Below are 23,079 nucleotides of genomic sequence, written 5' to 3'. Positions count from 1 at the left end.
TCAAAATTTTTACAGAAACAATATATAAAAAGTTAAACTCTGTAGAAATAATATATTTATAATTCATTAGGTTTGCGAGAGGATCTATATGAAATTTACCCGTGAAGTTTTTTCTATTTTAATTGAAATGACCACGATCTCATATTCTCTCTCTCCTCCCCTACAAATCGCCATAAATAGCCTCCAAACTATATCCAACACAAGAGTAGCTTAGAGAGAGAACGAGAAAGAAGAGCTTAGAGAGAGAGAGAGAGAGATTAATGGAGGGGAGAGGAGAGAGAGAGAATGGGAAGGAGAAGGAGGAGGAGGTAAAGAAGGAGGAGGAGAAGAAGGAGGAGGTGAAGAAGGTGGGGGTGCACCGGCTGCTGGCGTTCGCGGACGCGGCGGACGGCCTGCTGATGGCGGTCGGGGCGGTGGCGGCGGTGGCCAACGGCGTCTCGCAGCCGCTCATGACCGTCATCTTCGGCCAGGTCATCGACGCCTTCGGCGGCGGCGACGCCAACTCCGTCCTCCACCGCGTCAACAAGGTAAATGCTTAAAAACCTGCAACGCTTCATTTGGTTCGGATATAAGTAAGAACTGTTTATTTTAAAAATATATATAAATTCAGATATAAACAAGAATTTAAGTAAATTTTTATTTGAATGAAAATTGAATTGTTTTCGAAAATAATATAAATAATAATGTTTGAATGATTAGATTAGAATAAACCGAAATAAGAGTAATTATAATTTTAAATTAAAAATATTTTATTTAATTAATTAGTATCAAAATATTAATGAAAAATAATTTAATAAATAATAATAAAAGATATATTAATTAATTATATATATATATATATTAATTTGTTTAATTATTAGTAAATTATTTAATTATTTAGATGATTAATTAAGAAATTAATTTGATTAGTCAAAATATTAATTAGTTGGCTGATATAAATACTAGTTATTAGATAAACACGTTAATTATTTAATTATTTAACTATTTAAATAATAAATAAAGACTTAAATATATTAATTAGATTAATTAAGAAGTTAATACAATGATCAAAATTAGACTTAAATATATGGGAACAAGTTTGTTTCAGAGAGGAGAGTGGAACAAAATGGTATCAAATTAAAAAGAAAAAAAAAAACTAAAGTTGAGGGTCCCATTTCAGACTTGGCGATAGTTGGGGGGCCCTTCATACATTTTTTTATTTTTATTTTTAAATTTAAGTGGCTTAATTTCATTACACCATACTTTTTTAAAAAAATTTACTGCAGAGTATTTTACTTTTTTTCTTTTCTTTTTTTTTTACAAATAATGTATGTAAGATGTAACGACGCCAGTTTATATTGGGGGGGTGAAATTTATGGAGAACCCCCTGAATATTCGCAATTTAGAAACAGGTCCCTTAACTTTATTATTATTACTATTTAATTTGCAATTAGATAACAATTTAACATCATCCAATGCGTCATCACGACGCATGCAGGTGAGAACGTGCCTATAAATCTATAATAGAATTTGCTCTTTTTTTTTAGAATTTAAATTGAGGGGTTTAAATTTACAGAGAGCCCCCTCGACTACTCGCTATTTTTTTCTAGGTCCATGATTTGTAAGCGGCTGGATAGTCTCGTGCGCATATTGTAGAGGAATGTTGGTGCTGGATACTATGTAACTTTTATTTTTTTAAAAAAAAATTTTGAGATATTTTTGTTGGTTTAAGTAAAAAATATTATCATTTTTCATAACACTATTAACAATTTAGGTAGACTTGTGTGCTTTTAGAAATACAGCGACCTTCATATTATTAAGTTATTTTTTATGCCGAGACTTTCGAATCAACGATTAGTTCTATTAAACTTGATTTAGAGTATTTCAAGTATCTAAAAAAAAAATTTCGCAATTTTTCTTTATCATTTATACCTAATGATCAAACCGATCCAAAAGTAACAATCTTAATGGTCATAATGAGCAGTTTGCGAATTTAATAGTATAGAAATATCCAAATAACTTAAAAATTTGATAAAAGCTTTTTATACTATATAAAATAATATTAATATCTTTGATCCAAAATTTTGGTGTCGTATCATCACTTTTTATGAGATTTTTATTTTCAGCTATTGATTTTGAGCATTTTCAATCACTAAGTAAATAGTATCTAAAATTCACATAATTTATTTTCTAGATAGTGAGCCGAATGTCGATTTTGAATTCCCAGTATCAAAAAATGATTTGATAGTACGGAGTCCGCCGTGCTTCTGAAAGCACACAAGCCAGGCTCTTAGCTAGTAAATATTAGTTATTTTAATTTAATTTATGCTAAAAATAATTAAAATTATTGAATTTGAAAGTGATATAAGGACAAGTTAATTAGTTGGCTTGTTGAGAAAGAGACACTGAACACAACCATATACAACTGGACAAAAATTATATGAGAAGCACAACAATACAAGTCTCCATAGAATCACACATGTTTAGGTAACAACAACCTTTAAAAAAATAAAAAAATTAAAAAAAAATTGGTGTTTAAGCACTCCAAGTAAAAGAATAAGACAATGAAGGATCTTAATGAGCAGGTTAGGTGAGAGGCAGAGTATAACTTGTTTCTAAAATTAGGAATATATTTTTATATTTTTCCACGAGATAGTAGAAAATATATCATAACCGACTTATTCTTATATACAGAACGTGATGTTACGCATGGAAACAATCAAGCTATTTTCGGAGCCTTAGTTGCACTAAGGTTTATGCATCGTATGAGTAATTTGTGATCAATATGAAGGTTTTTCTCTCTTTTTTTTTGTGTTTCTTTAGTTTTTTTTTTTTAAAGTACACTTTAATTTGCCCATATGTGGTTTAGTGCATTTTTATCTTATCATCTCGTGGTTTAAGAAGTTACACTTAACCTCTCCATAGTTTTATTGTTGTTTCGTCTAAAGTACCTACTATGAAACATAGTAGTAAATTGAATTCTTTTTTCAAAAATAAAAATAAAATTCTCTATACAAATAGGGTATATTCCTGTTTCCTCAAAAAAAAAAAAAAAAAAAAAAAAAAAAAAAAAAAAAAAAAACCACATAGCGGTACGAAATAGCATTAACCATCCTATAATTTATATATTACCATCATATTATTTGCAAAAAGTATTATTTTATTTACAGCTACGTTTAATGGTAGGATTTTATGGTAAAACAAAAAAAAGATCATAGAATAGTTAAGTGTAATTTTTTGAACCGCATTGTGGTAAAGTAAAATTGTGCTAAACCAAGGGGGTGTTAGATGTGATTAATAATTAATGTGAACATTGTCTTAAGTAGGAAACATGGAATATAAAAAAGTACATTGTATCAACAACATTATGTTAAGTAGGAAACATGGAGCCCTTTTTTTTTTTGTTTTGTTTAATTGGATCGAGGGACCTCTAAATTGTGGTGTTTATTTGCTTTGACTTTGGTTGGGTATAAATGGGATTTAGATCCATCCAAACAAGATGAGCTGTTATTATATAATAATTACTTTATTAATTAGTAGATATTATCACAACCCCAACAAAAATAAATAAATAAAGTAAGGCATTGGTTGGGTTTTGTGTGAACAAGCCATATCAGGGTTTAAAAAACAGCTCAAAATTTTGAATTAAATAAGCTAAAGAGATCCATTCTCTCGAATAGTAAAATTTAGAATAACTATGCTTTTTGTTTTTTGAATTTGAAATTGTGATATTTTTACTGTTAATCTATGACACGCTAATAGTCCCGCATCGGATGGAAATAGAGTTATAATTGGATATATAAGAGACCATGGACAATTTAATATTTTGGATTGATGGTTTGGGTCCATTGAGTTATTATTGTTTGCGAGCCAGGTCGTTACATATTCAAATCAAGAAATTAATAAATTTCGGAGGAAAGTTTTGTTTGCTGAATTATTATATTCATTCTTTTGTGGTGTTATTTTCATTATTTGGTATATGCTTGTGAATTGCAAGCTACACTTTTGTTAATCGCCGCGTATTTTTACTTAGATTTGTAGGATTGTTGCAGTTATTAGTTTTATCAATGATTTTGGTAAATGAGAAACTAATCTCATTATCTTATTTCAGGTGGTGCTAAATTTTGTGTATTTAGCGATCGGATCGATGGTTGCTTCGTTCTTCCGTAAGTATCAATCAATCAATCCCTTCGTTAAACCGTGCTTCATTTGTTTGTTTTTTTTTCTTTTAACTAATCGATGAACTCGCGATATCGTTCAATTCTAGCATTTTTAACGCAGTTTTAAGGTACAACATCTTCTCAATTGTTATTGTTTCTTTCTATAAATGCGCGCACTGTAGTTCAAGCAAAATGATGCACATTTTAATCATCTAATTCTGAATATTTCTTTCAATGAGATCATGATCATATACATTATCTGGAGATTATGATCAAATATATCTGCTGAATATAGATCGTAAGCGCTAACCAGCTATTCTAAAAGTACGTGCTAATAGAAATAATACACTCATCGAACTTAAGGACTCAACCACAATGCTTACGAGCTTCGATCTGACTCAATCCATCTGAACGTTAGGTCTATTGTTGGCCCTCTTGCCATTAGGTCTATTGTGGACCGTTAGAGCTAAAACCGAGAAGATCTAGTTCGTCGGGTGCAAATTTACCAAAAGAGAATCGAGAACGAGAAGAAAAATAAAGCGCATAATATTTACGTGGTTCCGCCACCGGCCTACGTTCACGGGTGAAGACGGAGCTGAGATCTTCATTATAATCAAAGTGGTATACAAAATATGCCTCTCTCACAAAACCCTAATCTCAAAAATACATCAATTTTCCCTCTCTCATCTTCCGCACCAAATCAATGGAATAAATCCTAAAACGATTAGGAACACAAATCCACTAAGACTAGGAATATTTTAATTAGATTAGGTATAATCTAAACTTAACTTAATGGGATAATCAAAATAGAATAGGGTTAGAAAACCTTATGGTACTAGAATTCGAGACATATTTAACATATATTATATTTTCACTTATTATTGGTCTTCGGAGCGTATTATCATGGGACAAAAAATTGAATTATTTTTACAAATGCACTTCCTGTGGTTCATGCAAAATGATGCACATTTTAATCATCTAACTTTCAACATCTCCTTCAATGAGATCACAATCATATATGCATCAGATTTGTTATCTTATAAACACACTAGAATCATCAGTTATAAAACTGTACCAACTCAGTTTCAGAAGTCTAGATAACTGAATCATAATCTGACTGACTGACTGGTTTCAGAGGTGGCATGTTGGATGGTCACCGGAGAAAGACAGGCGGCGCGGATTCGAGGGCTGTACCTGAAGGCGATACTGAGGCAGGACATCGCGTTCTTCGACAAGGAGATGACGACCGGGCAGGTGGTCGAGAGGATGTCCGGCGACACAATACTCATTCAAGATGCCATCGGCGAAAAGGTGCGAAAAACTTCAAAGACTTGCTCCTAGCTACACAACAAAGAGAACAAAAAGAGCAGCATTTCCCTTAACAATTACATGCATGTCTTTAGTCTTTTTTATGCAACTTCAATACATAAGAAATTAAGGAAGTTTTTTTCAGGTGAAAATGTATAAAACTTACCTAGTCTTTGAAATTTTGATTTTCGTAACCAATTTTTCTATTTGTTTATGTTATTTGTAACCCTTCCCATGCAAATTTTTACGCTGACTGCTTACTTTAGTGAATTTATAGTCGCATGAATTGCATAAAATATGTTAAAATCAGACCTGTAAGAATAAACGATACATACAAATTTTGAAGTTAAAGAGTTATTAATTGACTCAAATCATATAAATTAGAAGATTAGGTAGCAAAAATTAATATTTAAAGGCTGGATAGTCGGATCAAAACGGGTGATGGTTGGATAAATTATCTACTTTTTTGAAACTAGGTTTGGCATCTGTTAGACACATTGGTTCATATTAAAAGATTATTTAAATTGATCATATAATTACATATTGTGCTCTTATGGTCAAAGAGGGTTATATATAAAAAGTTGTAACACTCCACAAAAGTATGTAAAATGCATTGTAACCACTTTTCTCCAATCAATCACTTCACTATACTTTGGAAATAAGAGTTTGTGTTACTTTTCCTACCTTTCATGAGACATATTAAATGTTTAATACAATGTAGATGTCTTTTCTTTTTTTTTTTTTATTTCCTTTTGTTTGTTTGTTTTGGTTTCAGGTAGGGAAGTTCATACAACTTGTTGCAACATTCTTGGGTGGATTCATTATAGCATTCACAAAAGGATGGCTTCTATCTCTAGTGATGTTGTCGAGCATTCCGCCAGTGGTCATCGCCGGCGCGACCATGTCGTGGTTCGTCTCGAAAATGACGAGCCGCGGGCAAGCGACGTACAGCGAGGCCGGAAATGTTGTCGAGCAGACAATTGGGTCGATCAGAACCGTGAGTAGAAATAATCCACATACTTTACATAGAACCTTGCTTTCCTTCTGTGAAAAACAAAAAAAAAAAGGGCTTCTGCTTATTTACCCTCAGCATTATTCAAAAATTTCAAATTTATCGTAAAATTACTAAAATAACCTTCTAACCTCAAAATATCTGAAGGGATTTTTGAAAATTAACAAGGGCATTTTGGTCAACCAGAGATATATTAAATATTTTTGCAGTTTTGTAAAGGCCACTTTTCTAGGTACAAGGGCAAAATTATAAAAACTAAGGGCCTGCTTGATCCTGTTATAGGGTATAATGCTATTTGATAAAGTGTTGCTTAAGTAGTGCTATTAAGAGAAGCACTATAGTAAAATATACTCAATTGCTATTTTTGTAGCAAAATTTAATCTTATTTGACATTTTTACCAAACGAACAATCAGAATTTACTGTTGATGATAAAAGCAGAAATAGAAGTGCCAAACAAACCCCTAGAATTTTAAGTGCATATAAGATTCTTTTGATTTTGCGGGGATATATATCTATACACATAAATAGGATGCCTATACAAAAATAGCCTGTTGTTTTTGTGAACTACTATTCTCTAATTCCATTATATCACATATGAAAGGTTGCTTCCTTCAATGGTGAGAAGAAAGCTATTGCTCTGTACAACAAGTTCATCAGAACTGCATACCTGTCTGCTGTCCAAGAAGGGACTGCTTCTGGCCTGGGCATGGGAACTGTTTTCCTGGTCTTGTTCTGCAGCTACGCGCTGGCGATGTGGTACGGTTCCAGGCTGATCATCAACAAAGGCTACACCGGAGGAATGGTCATCAATGTTTTGTTCGCGGTCATGACCGGTGCGATGTAAGTTTACTAAAGGGGGTGATGCTCTTAGAAAAGCTGATTTTGATATTGACAGATCAATTCATTGAATTCGCTTACCATTCATTCTGAACCTGACTAGATTCAATAGATATGTATGATCTGCCGCTATCAAAAATAGATATGTTAATATCACTTCACCTCATTAATCCATGCACTAAAGGATAAAGAAGATTTTACACACACACACACACACACACACACACACACACACACACACACACACACATATATATATATATATATATATATATATATATCTCAAAAGAGTAAATTGCTATGGAGATCGAATTACTATTCAATCACATATCTAGCTCTATGATGAAATGATTTTTCACATACTAAGTTTTAGTTGCTACTTTTGAGTTGAATTTTGATTTTCCTTTGCAGGTCTTTAGGTCAGGCAACCCCATGTGTGACTGCCTTTGCTGAAGGACAAGCTGCAGCTTACAGAATGTTCGAAACAATCAAACGGAAGCCAGAGATTGACGCATACAACACGAGTGGCATCGTGTTAGAAGACATGAAGGGCGATGTCGAGCTCCAAGATGTCTACTTCAGCTACCCTACTCGGCCCGACTACCTTATATTCAACGGATTCTCGTTGAAAGTGTCGAGCGGTACGACGATGGCTATCGTCGGAGAGAGCGGCAGTGGAAAATCAACTGTTATAAACCTAGTGGAGAGGTTCTACGATCCGCAAGCAGGTGAAGTTTTGATAGACGGAGTTAACATAAAGAGTTTGAGGCTTAGTTGGATAAGAGAAAAGATTGGACTTGTTAGCCAAGAACCGTTGTTGTTTACGACAACCATCAAAGAGAACATAACATACGGTAAAACGAACGCGACACTCGAAGAGATCAAGAGAGCGACCGAGCTTGCGAATGCGGCAAATTTCATCGACAAGTTGCCCAATGTAAGGACTGCAAGAAGGTTTCAGTACATATATACCTCCGAAAATGTGTCAAATTGTGTGAATAATATGAAGTTGGTATTTGCGTGTGTACCTGAAAACACTATTTATATGCAAAGACTATTTTTTTTGCATACATGTAAGCAAGGTTTCAGGCGAACTTTTGTGCGCAAATACGACAGCTGCAAAGTAGTTTGCACAATTTTGCAGATATTGTAGATAATTTGATCATTGTTTTTTAGTTTTCTGATGAGTTTATATTCTTTTGATTATGTTTTTAGGGTCTTGATACGATGGTCGGTGAGCGCGGGGCGCAACTTTCGGGAGGACAGAAGCAAAGGATTGCGATCGCGAGGGCGATTCTGAAGGACCCGAAGATCTTGTTGCTTGATGAGGCGACGAGCGCGCTAGATGTGGAGTCCGAGAGAGTAGTTCAAGAGGCACTCAATAGGGTCATGCTCGAGAGAACGACCATCGTCGTCGCTCATCGCCTAAGCACCGTGAGGAATGCGGATGCAATATCCGTCGTGCATCAGGGAAAGATAGTGGAACAAGGTTTTTTTCATCTTGCTCATTACAATCACTTCCTTTCGAGGGCGCTCTCTATTCCTTTCAATTTTAACAATTTCGTCCGTAAAGTTAGTTATTTGTTTAGTTTACTACCTACTTTAGAAACTATGTTAATAGATTCTAAGCAAATTGCTAAAAATGCAGGTTGTCACGACGAGTTGATAAGGAACCCCGATGGCGCTTATTCCCAACTCATCCATTTGCAAGAAACTCACAAGGAAACAAAAGAACACGTCGGTGACTCCGCGATGCGTAGTTTGAGCCACGAGTCGAAATCGCTGAGCAAATCGAAGAGGAGCATATCATTCAAAAGATCGGCTAGTCGAGGTTCCTCGATCGGCAGTAGCAGCAGGCGTTCTTTCACCATTCCCTTCGGCTTAACCGGTCCGATGGAAGTTGAGGCTGGACCTCAAGATGAAGCAGAAGATAAAGAAGTTGCTGGTGATGATGAGGCTCCTAAAGAAGTTCCTATCACAAGATTGATCTCTCTCAACAAGCCGGAAATTCCGGTTCTGCTCGTAGGATCGATAGCCGCAGCAATACACGGAGTCCTCTTCCCGATGTTTGGCATTTTACTGTCGATCTCTATAAAGATATTCTTCGAAAAGCCGGATCAACAGCGAAAGGATTCAAACTTTTGGTCATTGATGTATGTCGTGTTGGGCATAGTCGCGTTGTTCACGATACCGATCGAGTATTTCTTGTTCGGAGTAGCAGGCGGGAGGCTCATAGAACGCATCCGTTCCATGTCGTTTCAAAGAATCGTCCACCAAGAAATCACCTGGTTCGACGAGCCTCGCAATTCCAGGTCTACTAAAGCATAGCAATACCATCATCTTAGTTTCCGAATGTTCTCGGGAGTTTTGCACCGTGCTTAAAAACTTCTTTTGTTCTTCTTTTCTTGTAGTGGGGCGATTGGCGCGAGGCTATCGGTTGATGCTGCGAATGTTCGGCGACTTCTGGGGGATACGCTGGCTTTGATGGTTCAATGCCTTTCGACGCTTCTCACAGGGTTTATCGTAGCAATGGTCGCGAGTTGGAGGCTAGCACTTATTATCACAGTGGTGATCCCTTTGGTTGGTTTCCAAGGTTATGCACAGATAAAGTTTATGAAGGGGTATAGTGCAGATGCTAAGGTAATGTTAAATTCAAATGTCTATGCTTCTTCGATAGTTGTCGTCGATCAACCGCTAGGGTTCCAAACCAATCCAAGCCGAAGCATTTCGGCTAGTATGGGTCTAAACAAGGGCTTAATTTTAGAAAATGAGAAGCGCTTAGGGGACCCTGAAAGATCCCATCAAGTGCGGTTGTTGACGAACGGTTTTCTCATTTGTAATTGAATCACTCATCAGCGGTATTTCAGGAGATCTTCTAGGATATGCCTAAAAATACTCTCGGAAAATAGATTAGAAATTGGTCGAAAGTAGCTTACGGTGCGAAATTAGTGTCTTATGACAATATTGATTTCTCTATATACGATTTTGTCTCTTCGAAACTCTTGAACACTTTCTAAACCAATAACTGAAACAGTAGTTGCAGCAATTGAGACCAAAAATTCAAGTCTTTTATAATCACAGAGAATCTGATTTTTCAAGTTCTGTTGTAGGTGATGTATGAGGAAGCAAGCCAGGTGGCGAACGACGCCGTGAGCGGCATACGAACCGTGGCATCTTTCTCCGCCGAGCAAAGAGTGTTGGAAACCTACAACAAGAAATGCGAAGCGCCGGTGAAACAAGGAGTGCGACAGGGGCTTATAAGCGGCTCCGGCTTCGGGTTCTCGTTCTTAACTCTCTACCTGACGTACGCGCTTTGTTTCTACGTTGGAGCACGATTTGTGCATGACGGCAAGGCCACTTTTTCAGATGTCTTCAGGGTGAGAACACAACGCCTCATCTTCGAACTTGCATGCTTACAAGTCTATTTGGCTTGGCTTCTGTAACAGCTTTTGCTTCCGCCGTATGTTACTGCTTTACCAAACAGCACTTCTACTGAAGCTCTTGCTTCCACCGTTGATCTGCAGGTCTTCTTCGCACTAGTTCTGGCTACTATGGGAATCTCGCAGACGAGTGCGTTAGGCGCAGATTCCGCCAAGGCCAAGGAGTCGACTGCTTCAATATTCGGAATCATCGATCGGAAATCCAAGGTCGATTCGAGCAGCGAGGAGGGTGTGGTCTTAGCAAATGTTAAAGGAGACATCGAATTTCAGCATGTCGCCTTCAAGTACCCGTCCCGTCCGAACATTCCAATTTTTACAGACTTCTCCTTGACAATTCACTCTGGAAAGGTAGCCATTTTGATGCATCACTTAATTTTATGTTAGGGGCTTTTATGTTTATACATATTCATGCAAAATCATCTATTTACACATACACACATATATAGTAGGGATACTATACTAAATATAGAGTCCTTCATACTCATAAGTTGTTTTCGATAATAAAGCTTCTGAATCGACGATCCAAATCGTTAAACATAATCTAGAGTAATTAAAATTTTTAGAAATCAAATTTCATAATTTCTTAAAATTATAATGAAATCGTTCAAACGAGCATAAAATAAACAGTGAAAATCGAACGATTTCCTAAAAATAGAGAATCAGATTCTTCAATTTTAAAATCGGGGTTATTTATTTTTATCTAGACAGTGAATAGAGTTTTCTATCAGAAAGTCAACCGATTTCAATTCTTTTACACCGTTAAACTACTAAGCATCTATACTGACCGTTAAAAGTCGTCAATTTTGGATCTTTGATCGTAAGGTAAATAATGTCAAAAAATTATGAAATTTAGTTTCTAGAAATTTCAAATGTTCTAAATTATGTTTACCAGTACGGATCGTCGATTGAAAAGCTCTGTCAATAAAAACTACATTTACGTACGAAATCAATTATACTCATAAAAGTATAGTAACCAGACTTTCTCTCTATACAAAATATGAATTGTCATACATACCCTTTAGAAAGTGCAGCTTCTTACGAAAATTACATTTCTAAAGTCGGAAAACGATTTGATTTTGTAAATAGATAATTTAGCAGGGATTTACTTGTGTGCAAGTCTCTTTTTGTTATTGTTATGAAACTATTGCATAGAGATGGTGTTACTAATTCTTGTTTGCTATTGGTCCGATAGACCGTCGCGCTCGTCGGAGAGAGCGGCAGCGGAAAATCGACGGTGATCTCACTACTGGAGAGGTTCTACGATCCCGATTCGGGTAAGATCTTGTTCGACGGGGTTGAAATCGAGACGCTGAGAGTAAGTTGGCTGAGGCAGCAGATGGGGCTGGTGAGCCAAGAGCCCGTGCTGTTCAACGACACAATTCGCGCCAATATAGCGTACGGGAAAGAGGGCGAGGCCACGGAGGAAGATATCATCAGAGTAGCCAAGGCGGCCAACGCGCACCAATTCGTGTCGGCACTGCCCGACGGATACGACACGCCGGTCGGAGAGAGAGGCATTCAACTGTCGGGCGGCCAGAAGCAAAGAATAGCCATCGCAAGGGCCATTCTGAAGGACCCGAGAGTGCTTCTGCTCGACGAGGCCACGAGCGCGCTGGATGCGGAGTCCGAGCATGTGGTTCAAGAAGCACTAGATAGGGTAATGGTCGGGCGAACGACAGTGGTCGTGGCGCACAGGCTATCTACGATAAAAGGAGCTGATATGATCGCAGTTCTGAAGAACGGTATGATCGTCGAGAAAGGAAAGCACGAAAAACTAATGGGATTGAAGGACGGAGTCTACGCTTCGCTCGTCGAGCTACGCATGTCGTCGGGATAAGGTGAGTGTACAACTTTTTACGCAAGATTTTGCTTTAGAAGGATCGGGTTGAATTGATATATTATATGCAATATGCTATGCTACAAATTTGTGTGCATGGCAAAAAAAAAATTCTAAGTATCTCTCCACATTGAAAAAGAGGAGGGAGATTTTAAAAGTGCTTGTAAAGGGAATTAATATATATCATGCATATTTATTTATTGAGGAGCACTCTTGTGTTGTACACTTCATTTGCATTATTATTGAGTATTATTATTATTTTTGGGGGGGAATTTTTCACGTGTATTATACTATTATGTTACAGTAAATTGCACTACTAGTCCCTGAACTTTCGCGAAAGTTTCATTTTGGTCCTAAAAACATGTTGCTTCAAAATCATTATAAAGGAATTGAGATCGATTTGTTTGTTTATTTTTCGAGCTGAAAAAATGAGCTTGCGATCGGCTTGTTAATTAAAAAAGCGAATTGATTCGACCCAATTTTGAGCAAAACATGAGCTAGTTCATGAGCAGCAAATGCGATTTATGCTCAGACAATTAGACTTTCCAAAGTAAAAAAAAAAAAAAAAAAAAAAAAAAAAANTCTTCGAACTTGCATGCTTACAAGTCTATTTGGCTTGGCTTCTGTAACAGCTTTTGCTTCCGCTGTATGTTACTGCTTTACCAAACAGCACTTCTACTGAAGCTCTTGCTTCTACCGTTGATCTGCAGGTCTTCTTCGCTCTAGTTCTGGCTACTATGGGAATCTCGCAGACGAGTGCGTTAGGCGCAGATTCTGCCAAGGCCAAGGAGTCGACTGCTTCAATATTCGGAATCATCGATCGGAAATCCAAGGTCGATTCGAGCAGCGAGGAGGGTGTGGTCTTAGCAAATGTTAAAGGAGACATCGAATTTCAGCATGTCGCCTTCAAGTACCCGTCCCGTCCGAATATTCCAATTTTTACAGACTTCTCCTTGACAATTCACTCTGGAAAGGTAGCCATTCTGATGCATCACTTAATTTGATGTTTGGGGCTTTTATGTTTATACATATTCATGCAAAATCATCTATTTACACATACACACACATATATAATAGGGATACTATAGTGAGTACAAAGTCCTTCATGCTCATAAGTTGTTTTCGATGATAGAGCTTCTGAATCGACGATCCAAATCGTCAAACATAATTTAGAGTATTTAAAACTTTTAGAAATCAAATTTTATAATTTTTTAAAATTATAATGAAATCCTTCAAACAAGCTTCAAAATAAATGGTGAAAATCGAACGATTTCCTAAGAATAAAGAATCAGATTCTTCAATTTTAAGACCGGAGTTATTTATTTTTATCTAGACAGTGAATAAAATTTTCTTTTAAAATTTCAACCGATTTCAATTCTTTTACACCGTTAAACTAGTAAGTATCTTATACCAACCATTAAAACTCGTCAATTTGAATCTTTGATTTTAAGGTAAATAATATCAAAAAATTATGAAATTTGATTTCTAGAAGTTTCAAATGTTCTAAATCATGTTTAGCAGTACGGACCATCGATTGAAATGCTCTGTCAATAAAAACTACTTATACGTACGAAATCGATTATACTCATAAAACTATAATAGCAAGACTCTTTCTCTCGCTTTATATATATACCCTTACAAAATCTGAATTTTCAATATATACCCTTCAGAAAGTGCAGCTTCTTACGAAAATTGCATTTCTAAAGTCGGAAAATGATTTGATTTTGTAAATAGATAAGATAATTTAGCAGGGATTTACTTGTGTGCAAATCTCTGTGTTATTGTTATGAAACTATTGCATGGAGATGATGTTACTAATTCATGCTTGCTATTGGTCCGATAGACCGTCGCGCTCGTCGGAGAGAGCGGCAGCGGAAAATCGACGGTGATCTCGCTACTGGAGAGGTTCTATGATCCCGATTCGGGTAAGATCTTGTTCGACGGGGTCGAAATCGAGACGCTGAGAGTAAGTTGGCTGAGGCAGCAGATGGGGCTGGTGAGCCAAGAGCCCGTGCTGTTCAACGACACAATTCGCGCCAATATAGCCTACGGAAAAGAGGGCGAGGCCACGGAGGAAGATATCGTCAGAGTAGCCAAGGCGGCCAACGCGCACCAATTCGTGTCGGCATTGCCTGACGGATACGACACGCCTGTCGGAGAGAGAGGCATTCAACTGTCGGGCGGCCAGAAGCAAAGAATAGCCATCGCGAGGGCCATTCTGAAGGACCCGAGAGTGCTTCTGCTCGACGAGGCCACGAGCGCGCTGGATGCGGAGTCCGAGCATGTGGTTCAAGAAGCACTAGATAGGGTAATGGTCGGGCGAACGACAGTGGTCGTGGCGCACAGGCTATCTACGATAAAAGGAGCTGATATGATCGCAGTTCTGAAGAATGGTATGATCGTCGAGAAAGGAAAGCACGAAAAACTAATGGGATTGAAGGACGGAGTCTACGCTTCGCTCGTCGAGCTTCGCATGTCGTCGGGATAAGGTGAGTGTACAACTTTTTACGCAAGATTTTGCTTTAGAAGGATCGGGTTGAATTGATATATATATATATATATGCAATATGCTATGCTACAACGTGAGGCAACAAATTTGTGTGCATGGCAAAAAAAAATTCTAAGTATCTCTCCACATTGAAAAAGAGGGAGATTTTAAAAGTGCTTATAAAGGGAACTTCGGCTATAGCTATTATTATATTATACTATATATATATATATATATATATCTATAATATATATATATATATATAATATTATTAGAGTTGAGGCTACTATGCCTATCGAGGCACGGAGCCTTTCGTGCTTTCAGCTCGTTTTCGATATCGACTGTTTCGAATCGTCGATCGGCTCTTAAATTGATCTAGAGTATTTGAATACCTAGAAAATAAATTTTATTCTATTTTCCGTGATATATTTGCCTAGTATCGAATGGGCTCAAAATCAACAAATTTCAATGTCATAGGAGCGTGTGCAAGCCTTTAACGGTTGTAGTAAATATCCGAAATCATCGTGAAATTTTGTTAGAAAATTCTGGTATACATGATATAAAAAATGAACAAATATCTTTGTAATTTATAAAATTTAATATTATATATATCACATTTTGAGATTTTTATTCTTCTTGCCGTTGATTTTAAGCCCCTTCCGCCGTTCACTAGGCAAATGACTATCGTAAACAATTCATAAAATTTATTTTCTAGGTACTTCAGATACTCTAGATCCAAGTTTAAACGGAGCTGATCGACGATTCGAAAGGCGCAACATCGAAAACGAGCTGTAAGCACGGAAGGCTCCGGCTTTGATAGCATAGTACAGGCCAACACTCAATATATAATATAATATATATATATATATAATATATATGTTATTTTCAATTTATTGAGGAGCACTCTTGTTTTACACTTAATTTGCATTATTATTGCGATAGTATTAATTATTATTTTTTGGGGGGAATTTTTCACGTGATTGTACTATTATGTTACAGTAAATTGCACTATAGTCCCCGAACTGTTCATAGCAAGTTTTCATTTTGGTCTAAAACCATTGTATGCTTCAAAATCATGTAAGCTGAGAATTTGAGATTAAGCTTGTGCTCGAATCGTTAGTTTTGAGAGAGTCTCAATTTGAGCAAAACACAGCATAGATCACGTGAGCCAGCAAACGCATTTATGGTCCTACTATTAGACGTTTCTCAATAACTAGTAAAAAAAAAAAAAAAAAACTTTTTCAATTAGCCATCAAATGATTTATATCTAAGCTAAATTTTACTAATCTATCTTAATAATTGACACTAATGGAGACATCAAATATTTTTTTTAAAATTAGTCACAAAATGTCATAAAAAGTAAAAACAAAGGTTAATTGAAATAAATTAAGAGATTATTTAATATATTTTAATTTTGTAAACTTCAGATGATTGCAATCTTTTGAAAAAAGTTCATGCAGTACTTCAAAGCTTTCAAAGTTCAGATGGCTAAGATATTCATAAATAACTCATTCGGTATGAAAATTCTCTTGTAATTTAAAATTAATAATTTCAATTTTTTTATATGAAAAAATTTTGATATTCACATTTTTAATATAATAATATATTTTATCTGCGAGATAATTTAGGATGACTAAAAATTAAGGGATTTTAGGGTGAGAGGCGTTTAAAGAGCTCAATGTCCACTTTTGTTGTTTTGTTTATCACAACTTTTTTAGACAAACTCCTAAAATAGTGTAATTGATTTCATTACATTCTAGACTGAAATCGGTGGCAAATAATAATAACAATAACAATAAAATATGAACTTATTATTCAAATCTTTAGTTTTGACGTTATTCACTTTCTGCCAAACAAACAGCAGAACTGAAAAAATTTTAATTTTTTTTTTTTAATTTTTACTCACTTTCCGTCAAACAAAACAGCACGACTGAAAAAACAATTTTCAGTTTCCTTCAGCTTTTACTTACTGTTTGCCAAACAAACAGCAGACAGAAAAAACTTCACCAAACAAATAACAGAATTGAAAACACTCCAGTTTCCTTCAGGTTTACTAACTCTTTTTGCCAGACAAATACTAAAACCGAAAGAATTTCCTTCAACTTTTCCTCACCGCCGGCCAAACAAATACCAGAACTAAAAAATCCTTCATTTTCACATCAATATAATTAAGTAAACAATACAAAAAATAAAATAATCCTTATCTAAATTTTAATCTACCAACCAGTAAGATCACTTCACCTGAATTTCATCTTCCACGAATTAAACAAACAGAAATATTCCCCCCAAGATCATGGACCCCTCTCTCTCTCTCTCTCTCTCTCTCTCTCTCTCTCTCTCTCTCTCTCTCTCTCCTACAACTAAAACACATACATATATATATATTTTTTAGTTGAAATGGCCACGATCTCATATTTTCAAACTCCCCCTCCCAACAAACAAATCCCCATAAATCAGGAAGAAGAAGAAGAAGAAGAGTAGCTTAGAGGGAGAGAGAGAAAGAGAAAGAAGAGCTTAGAGAGAGAGAGCGAGAGAGAGAGAGAGAGATGGAGATGGAGGGGAGAGGAGAGAGAGAGAATGGAGGGAAGGAGGAGGAGGTGAAGAAGGTGGGGGTGCACCGGCTGCTGGCGTTCGCGGACGCGGCGGACAGCGTGCTGATGGCGGTCGGGGCGGCGGCGGCGGTGGCCAACGGCGTCTCGCAGCCGCTCATGACCGTCATCTTCGGCCAAGCCATCGACGTGTTCGGCGGCGGGGATGTCAACTCCGTCCTCCGCCGCATCAACACGGTAAAACTTAAACTGTTAAAGCAGTGTTTGGTTAGGGGATAGGAATAGAAATAGACCCCTTATTCACTTCTTTATATCCAAACGCTAATTTTTTATCCGAGAATAGTAGTTCTCGGTTATCCCCACCAACACCTCCATTTTCTATATAAAACTACCTAATATTTTTTTTATCTCCGGAAACTATCCAATTTTCATCCAAACGTTATTTTTCTTATCCCCATATGTGAGACCCCAGATAGTCCTATATATGAGATATAATAGGGCTAAACTCTTAACCCGGCTTAAGCATTTTGGGTGGTGGCAAGACCCAAGAGGTTATGAGAGTTAAGCGTGCTCGGACGGGAGTAGTCCTAAAATGGATGATCCCCTGGAAAGTTGGGGCGTCACACCATACTTGTATCTATCCCTGTAATAGCTAGTTCTTTCTTATACCCGAACCAACTTAGAGCACGATGAATGCCCTTTTTTTTTATGCAAATACCTATTTTTCTTTTTTATTTTCTTATCACTCGAAATTTTAAACTAATGCAAAAAGCACTTTTCCATAAGGATTTTGTTATTATTATGTTCATTTTATATAATTTATACGAATAATATTCTTAAAAATAATAGAAATATATAATTTCTTTATAAAATAAGTAAAGTATATATAACACATATGCATGCAGCATGCTTAGTTGCACTGTTAAAGATTTTATTATTCATCACATGAGCTAATGTGTGGTCAATATGAACCTTTTTTGTTTCTTTTTTTTAAAAAAAAGGATTTTTATTTTTATTTTATCATTTCGTAGTTTAAAAAGATTACACTGGTGTGTTTGGATCGCTGTAAAATTGCTCCCAAAATTTTTTTTTTCCGTTGAAAAATTTTATATATATATATATATAGAGAGAGAGAGAGAGAGAGAGAGAGTCCATCTACTATCCTATTAATAGGATCGAGGACATTGTCCTATCAAGTCGATTTGAATAATCAGAACTTCAAATTGATAATCGGCACCGTTGAAATTGATCTACACAATTAGAAATATTTAGAAACCAAATTTTGTAATATTTAAAAATCATTATCAAGTTCATCTTAAGAGTTAAAAAATGAACGGTCGTAAATGAATAACCTTCTTAAAATAGAGGTTAGACTTTTTCAATTTATAATTAGAGTTATCAAATCACGCGGGCTAGGGCTGTTCAGGGGAACAGTATGAAGCAAAAGTTTATTTGGTATAAATTGACCTGTAAAAACTGGATGCACGTGGGGAGTGCATGCTAATACTAGTATAAAGAATCTGTTTTGCTTGAGTTGGGTAAAATTGCAAACAACTTTGTAATTGCTTGCGGTTATGAGTCATTTAAACAAGCAAACGGCTCATTGAGGCCCTCATAAAACGTTGCTCGTATTTACGACACTTTGAGTCACCATGTAAATAATTTTTAAAATTTTATGACCCAAAATGTTAGTTCTAAGATATTTCACAATACGTCAAACTCCGAACGTTCAACGAGCTCACAGATGCGATCCGATTGTCGTAACATCTCTACTCATGCAAGACAGCAGATTTGTATTAAGGACAGATGCCTTACCTTATCCTGGGATTAATGGAAGTAGTAGCCCTAGCCTTAAGTTGCGATGAGGCCGTATACTCATTATGTTATTAATAGGTATTCACTCCTTTAATTTGTACTGATTGGTTATCTAATATTTTTCAAATGGAATATATAATTTATATATTTATATAATATAATTATAAGTTTTAATTAGTTTAAGTCGTATATATAAAATTATAATGAATGAATATAGTATATAGTAGTATGTTTAAGGGGTTAGATGGGGATAAGTAATAGACTATATATACGATAGAGAAAATATGGATTAAATGTAGGTTCTTTCATCTACTTTGGGGTCTTTTATCGTCTCAAACCAAACAATCTATGTGCATTGCATAACACTAATTGTTCTTTTCCTACCAAATCAAGACAGGTCTAAACTAGCGTAAAAAAAAAAGATTTTCCACCCGAGAAACTTTTTTTTCTTCACTAAATTTTATGTCGAAACCAGAATAGCCCTTAACCTTACTCGTTAATTCTTATTATGTTTCATCTTTTTAGTTTTTCACAACTGATATTATGTTTAATCTTAATATTAATTACGTAAAGCTAGCAGTTTAAGCAAAGTAAAAATATACTAGTTAGTAATATTATACTATTAATATTATTATATGATGTATTTTATTAGTAATATGTGAGTATTTATTGATATCCTCACTCACCGTAAGGGACGTACGGTTACTTATTATAAATATTAGGCCCTTCGTACTCATATAGTTGTTGTTCGATGATGGATGCTTTCCGAATCCGACGACCACTCCGTTAGGGAAGGATATCTTAGTAGTATTTGAAACTTATATGAAAATAAAATTACTCGTAATTTTTCGAAATCATAATAAAGTCATCATAGGGTTGTTTGATATTATATATTATTATATTTGTTATATATATGTCTGATTCTGGATGTGTTGATGAAAGGATGGGATGAGCGGGATCCGGTCAATTTAAGACGGATTATTATCTGTATCTAGGCTAGTTTATAGTACATTTCTATCAAAAATTCAAATTTAGTTCGGAGTCTTTAAGTGCACGTTAAATCTAGCAAGTAATTCTTATACCGGCGTAAAAATTGTTCAATTTGTAAGTTTTTATCGTAGTAAATGACGCTTAAAAATTATGAAATTTGATTTCTAGATGTTGCAAAGCCTCTAGATATTACGGTTGACGCGTGTGGGATCGTCGGAGTGTTGAAGTGTCTGTATCGAGTCGAAAATAATCTTATGAGGTACTGGGGGGAGTGGGGAGGAGGGGGGGGGATGCTCGGTACTACATAATAGTGTGGTTATAGTAGCCGACCCTCTGAGGGGTACTATAGTATAATATATAGATAAGAGAGAGATGGAATGAGAGAGAGGAGAGAGAGAAGAGAGAGGAGAGGAGAGAGAGAGAGACTTGGCTAGCATGTTATGGAAGCAGGGAGGCCTCCGTGCTTTCAAGTCGTTTTTATGTTCGGGACTTGTCGAAGTCGATGATCGGCTCCGTTAGAAGCTTGATCTAGAGTATTGTGATACTTAGAAAATAAATTTTGCGATTTTCGATGATCTTTGCCCTAGTGATCGAAGGGGGCTCAAATACCAATAATTTTTACATGGCGTGGTAAGCCGTTTGCAGATTTAACGGTGTAGAAATATCCAAAGTTACAATGAATATTTTGATAGAAATAGTTCTTTATACCGTATAAAACCAGATCAAGGTAACTGTTGATGCTAAAATTTTAATGTCATATCATTCAATATTTGTTGTTAAGATTTTTATTTTCAGCCTTTGATTTGAAGCCACTTCGAATGCACTTAGCAAATAATATCGAAAATCCGGCAAAATTATTTCTAGATACTTCAAATACTCTAGATAAGTCTAACGGAGTCGATCATTCGATTTGAAAGTCCGAACATCGAAAACCAAGACTTGGAAGCCGGAGCGCTCGTGCTTCAGAAGCATACCAAACGTCACTCTATGATATATATATATATTAGTTATTAACTTGAGTTAGAGATGTTTTAGAAGACACAATGCCGCTGGTGCTTTCAGTATTCTACCATTGGTCATACTCCTGTTATTATATAGTTTGTTGGATCAAACACTATTCCGCCTACCACCACCTACTACCATCGTCTCAATCCTATATCTTTCCATTCAAAGACAGAAAAACTCAAAAGCATCACTCTCTTGGTGCTTTTAAAAGTATTCTAGCTCAACTCTCTCTCTCTCTCTCTCTCTCTCTCTCTCTCTCTCTCTCTCTCTATATATATATATATATATATATATATATGAGTACGTCTCCTGTACTTTCGAAAGTACGGAGACCTCCGTGTTTATTGTTTTCGATGATAGGACATCCGATTCGACGATCGGCTCCGTTAAATGTAATCTACCTTATTAGAACTATTTAGAAATCAAATTTTATAATTTTTTGACATCATTTACCAAGCGATCAAAAAGTCCAAAAAATGGCTATTTTAACGGCCGATGTGGCATGTTTTTAAGTTCAACGGTGTAGAAGTATCCAAATTACATAAAAATTTAATAAAAAATTCTACTTAACATCAATAGCAAGATTAATACTTCCGATTTGAAATTTGAGTCCTTTATCACTATTTTTTATGAGATTTTTATTTTCGGCCGTTCATTTTGAGACTACTCGTTCACTAGACAAACGAAGTCAAAAAATTATGAAATTTAGTTTCTAAATAGTTCCAATAGCATGGATCAAGTTTGACGGAACCGATCACCGAATCGGATGTCCCATCATTGAAAACAACTTATAAGAATGAAGGCCTCCGTACTTTCAAAAACATAGGAGCCTAGCTCATATATATATATATATATATATATATATATATATATAGAGAGAGAGAGAGAGAGAGAGAGAGAGAGAGAGAGAGAGAGAGAGTTGAGCTAGAATACTTTTAAAAGCACCAAGAGAGTGATGCTTTTGAGTTTTTCTGTCTTTGAATGGAAAGATATAGGATTGAGACGATGGTAGTAGGTGGTGGTAGGCGGAATAGTGTTTGATCCAAGGGCTATTAGTANAGAGAGAGAGAGAGAGAGAGAGAGAGAGAGTTTTGCTAGAATACTATCGATAGTAAACGGCTCGGTTTACTACCGATTTGTTTTCGATGATAGAGCTCCCAAATTGATGATCGGCATCGTTAAATATGATCTAAACTATTTAAACTATCTGGAAATTAAATTTCACACATTTTCGATATTGTTCTCTTGTCCATCAAGTGAACAGAAAAATGAATGGCTGGAAATGAATTTCCTTCAAAAAGTGATGATATAATTTTTATATTTGAGATCTAGAGTGTAGATCTTACTTTAAATAGTTTAAAGAATTTTTTAACAAAAATTTAGTTGATTTGAACTCTTCTATACCGTTAAACGAGCAAACGTACCATATCGGCCTTTAAAATTATAGATTTTATGACCCTTTGATCATTCAGTTAGTGATGCCAAAAAATTATGAAATTTGATTTATAGATAATTTAAATGGTCTAGATCATGTGCAACGGTGTCGATCATCGATTTGGAAGCTCTATCATCAAAAACAAATCGGTAGTAAACCGAGTAATTTACTACCGATAGTAGCCCAGTCCAACTCATATATATATATATATATATATATATAT

General features: G+C 35.7%; 2 protein-coding genes across 4 annotated transcripts in view; both read left to right on the top strand.

Moving 5' to 3' along the window:
* LOC109716939 (ABC transporter B family member 4-like) lies at window positions 230-15,243 on the top strand. 3 transcript variants are annotated; one of them, XM_020242565.1, is made up of 12 exons: window positions 230-527; window positions 4,091-4,145; window positions 5,275-5,450; window positions 6,223-6,444; window positions 7,062-7,300; window positions 7,709-8,234; window positions 8,513-8,786; window positions 8,946-9,609; window positions 9,709-9,937; window positions 10,408-10,674; window positions 10,822-11,085; window positions 11,930-12,834. In XM_020242565.1, exons 1-12 carry the CDS (start codon window positions 261-263, stop codon window positions 12,572-12,574), a joined length of 3,828 nt encoding a protein of 1,275 aa, XP_020098154.1. In that variant the 5' UTR covers window positions 230-260; the 3' UTR covers window positions 12,575-12,834. The 3 variants fall into 3 exon arrangements, with proteins under 3 accessions (XP_020098154.1, XP_020098156.1, XP_020098155.1); XM_020242567.1 differs by lacking the exon at window positions 11,930-12,834 and adding an exon at window positions 14,418-15,243 and having other exon boundaries at window positions 233-527; XM_020242566.1 differs by lacking the exons at window positions 10,822-11,085; window positions 11,930-12,834 and adding exons at window positions 13,285-13,548; window positions 14,418-15,243 and having other exon boundaries at window positions 234-527.
* The window catches only part of LOC109717473 (ABC transporter B family member 4-like), a 17,804-nt gene continuing 12,384 nt past the window's right edge, over window positions 17,660-23,079 (top strand). The window contains 1 exon segment of the mRNA XM_020243286.1: window positions 17,660-17,848. Within this exon segment, the coding sequence (XP_020098875.1) occupies window positions 17,720-17,848 (129 nt within the window). The 5' untranslated portion in view covers window positions 17,660-17,719.

This window comes from Ananas comosus, linkage group 11, assembly GCF_001540865.1.
Source record: "Ananas comosus cultivar F153 linkage group 11, ASM154086v1, whole genome shotgun sequence".
Classification (NCBI taxonomy): Eukaryota; Viridiplantae; Streptophyta; class Magnoliopsida; order Poales; family Bromeliaceae; genus Ananas; species Ananas comosus.
The sequence above is the reverse complement of the archived record's forward strand: the minus strand, read 5'-3'. Positions and strand labels throughout refer to the sequence as shown.

Excerpts from the sequence above, each read along its gene's own strand:
- LOC109716939 (XM_020242567.1), top strand. The coding sequence starts at position 261 with ATGGAGGGGAGAGGAGAGAGAGAGAATGGGAAGGAGAAGGAGGAGGAG. Across the intron at positions 9,610-9,708 it reads GACGAGCCTCGCAATTCCAG|TGGGGCGATTGGCGCGAGGC; the intron begins GTCTACTAAAGC and ends CTTTTCTTGTAG. Across the intron at positions 9,938-10,407 it reads GGTATAGTGCAGATGCTAAG|GTGATGTATGAGGAAGCAAG; the intron begins GTAATGTTAAAT and ends GTTCTGTTGTAG.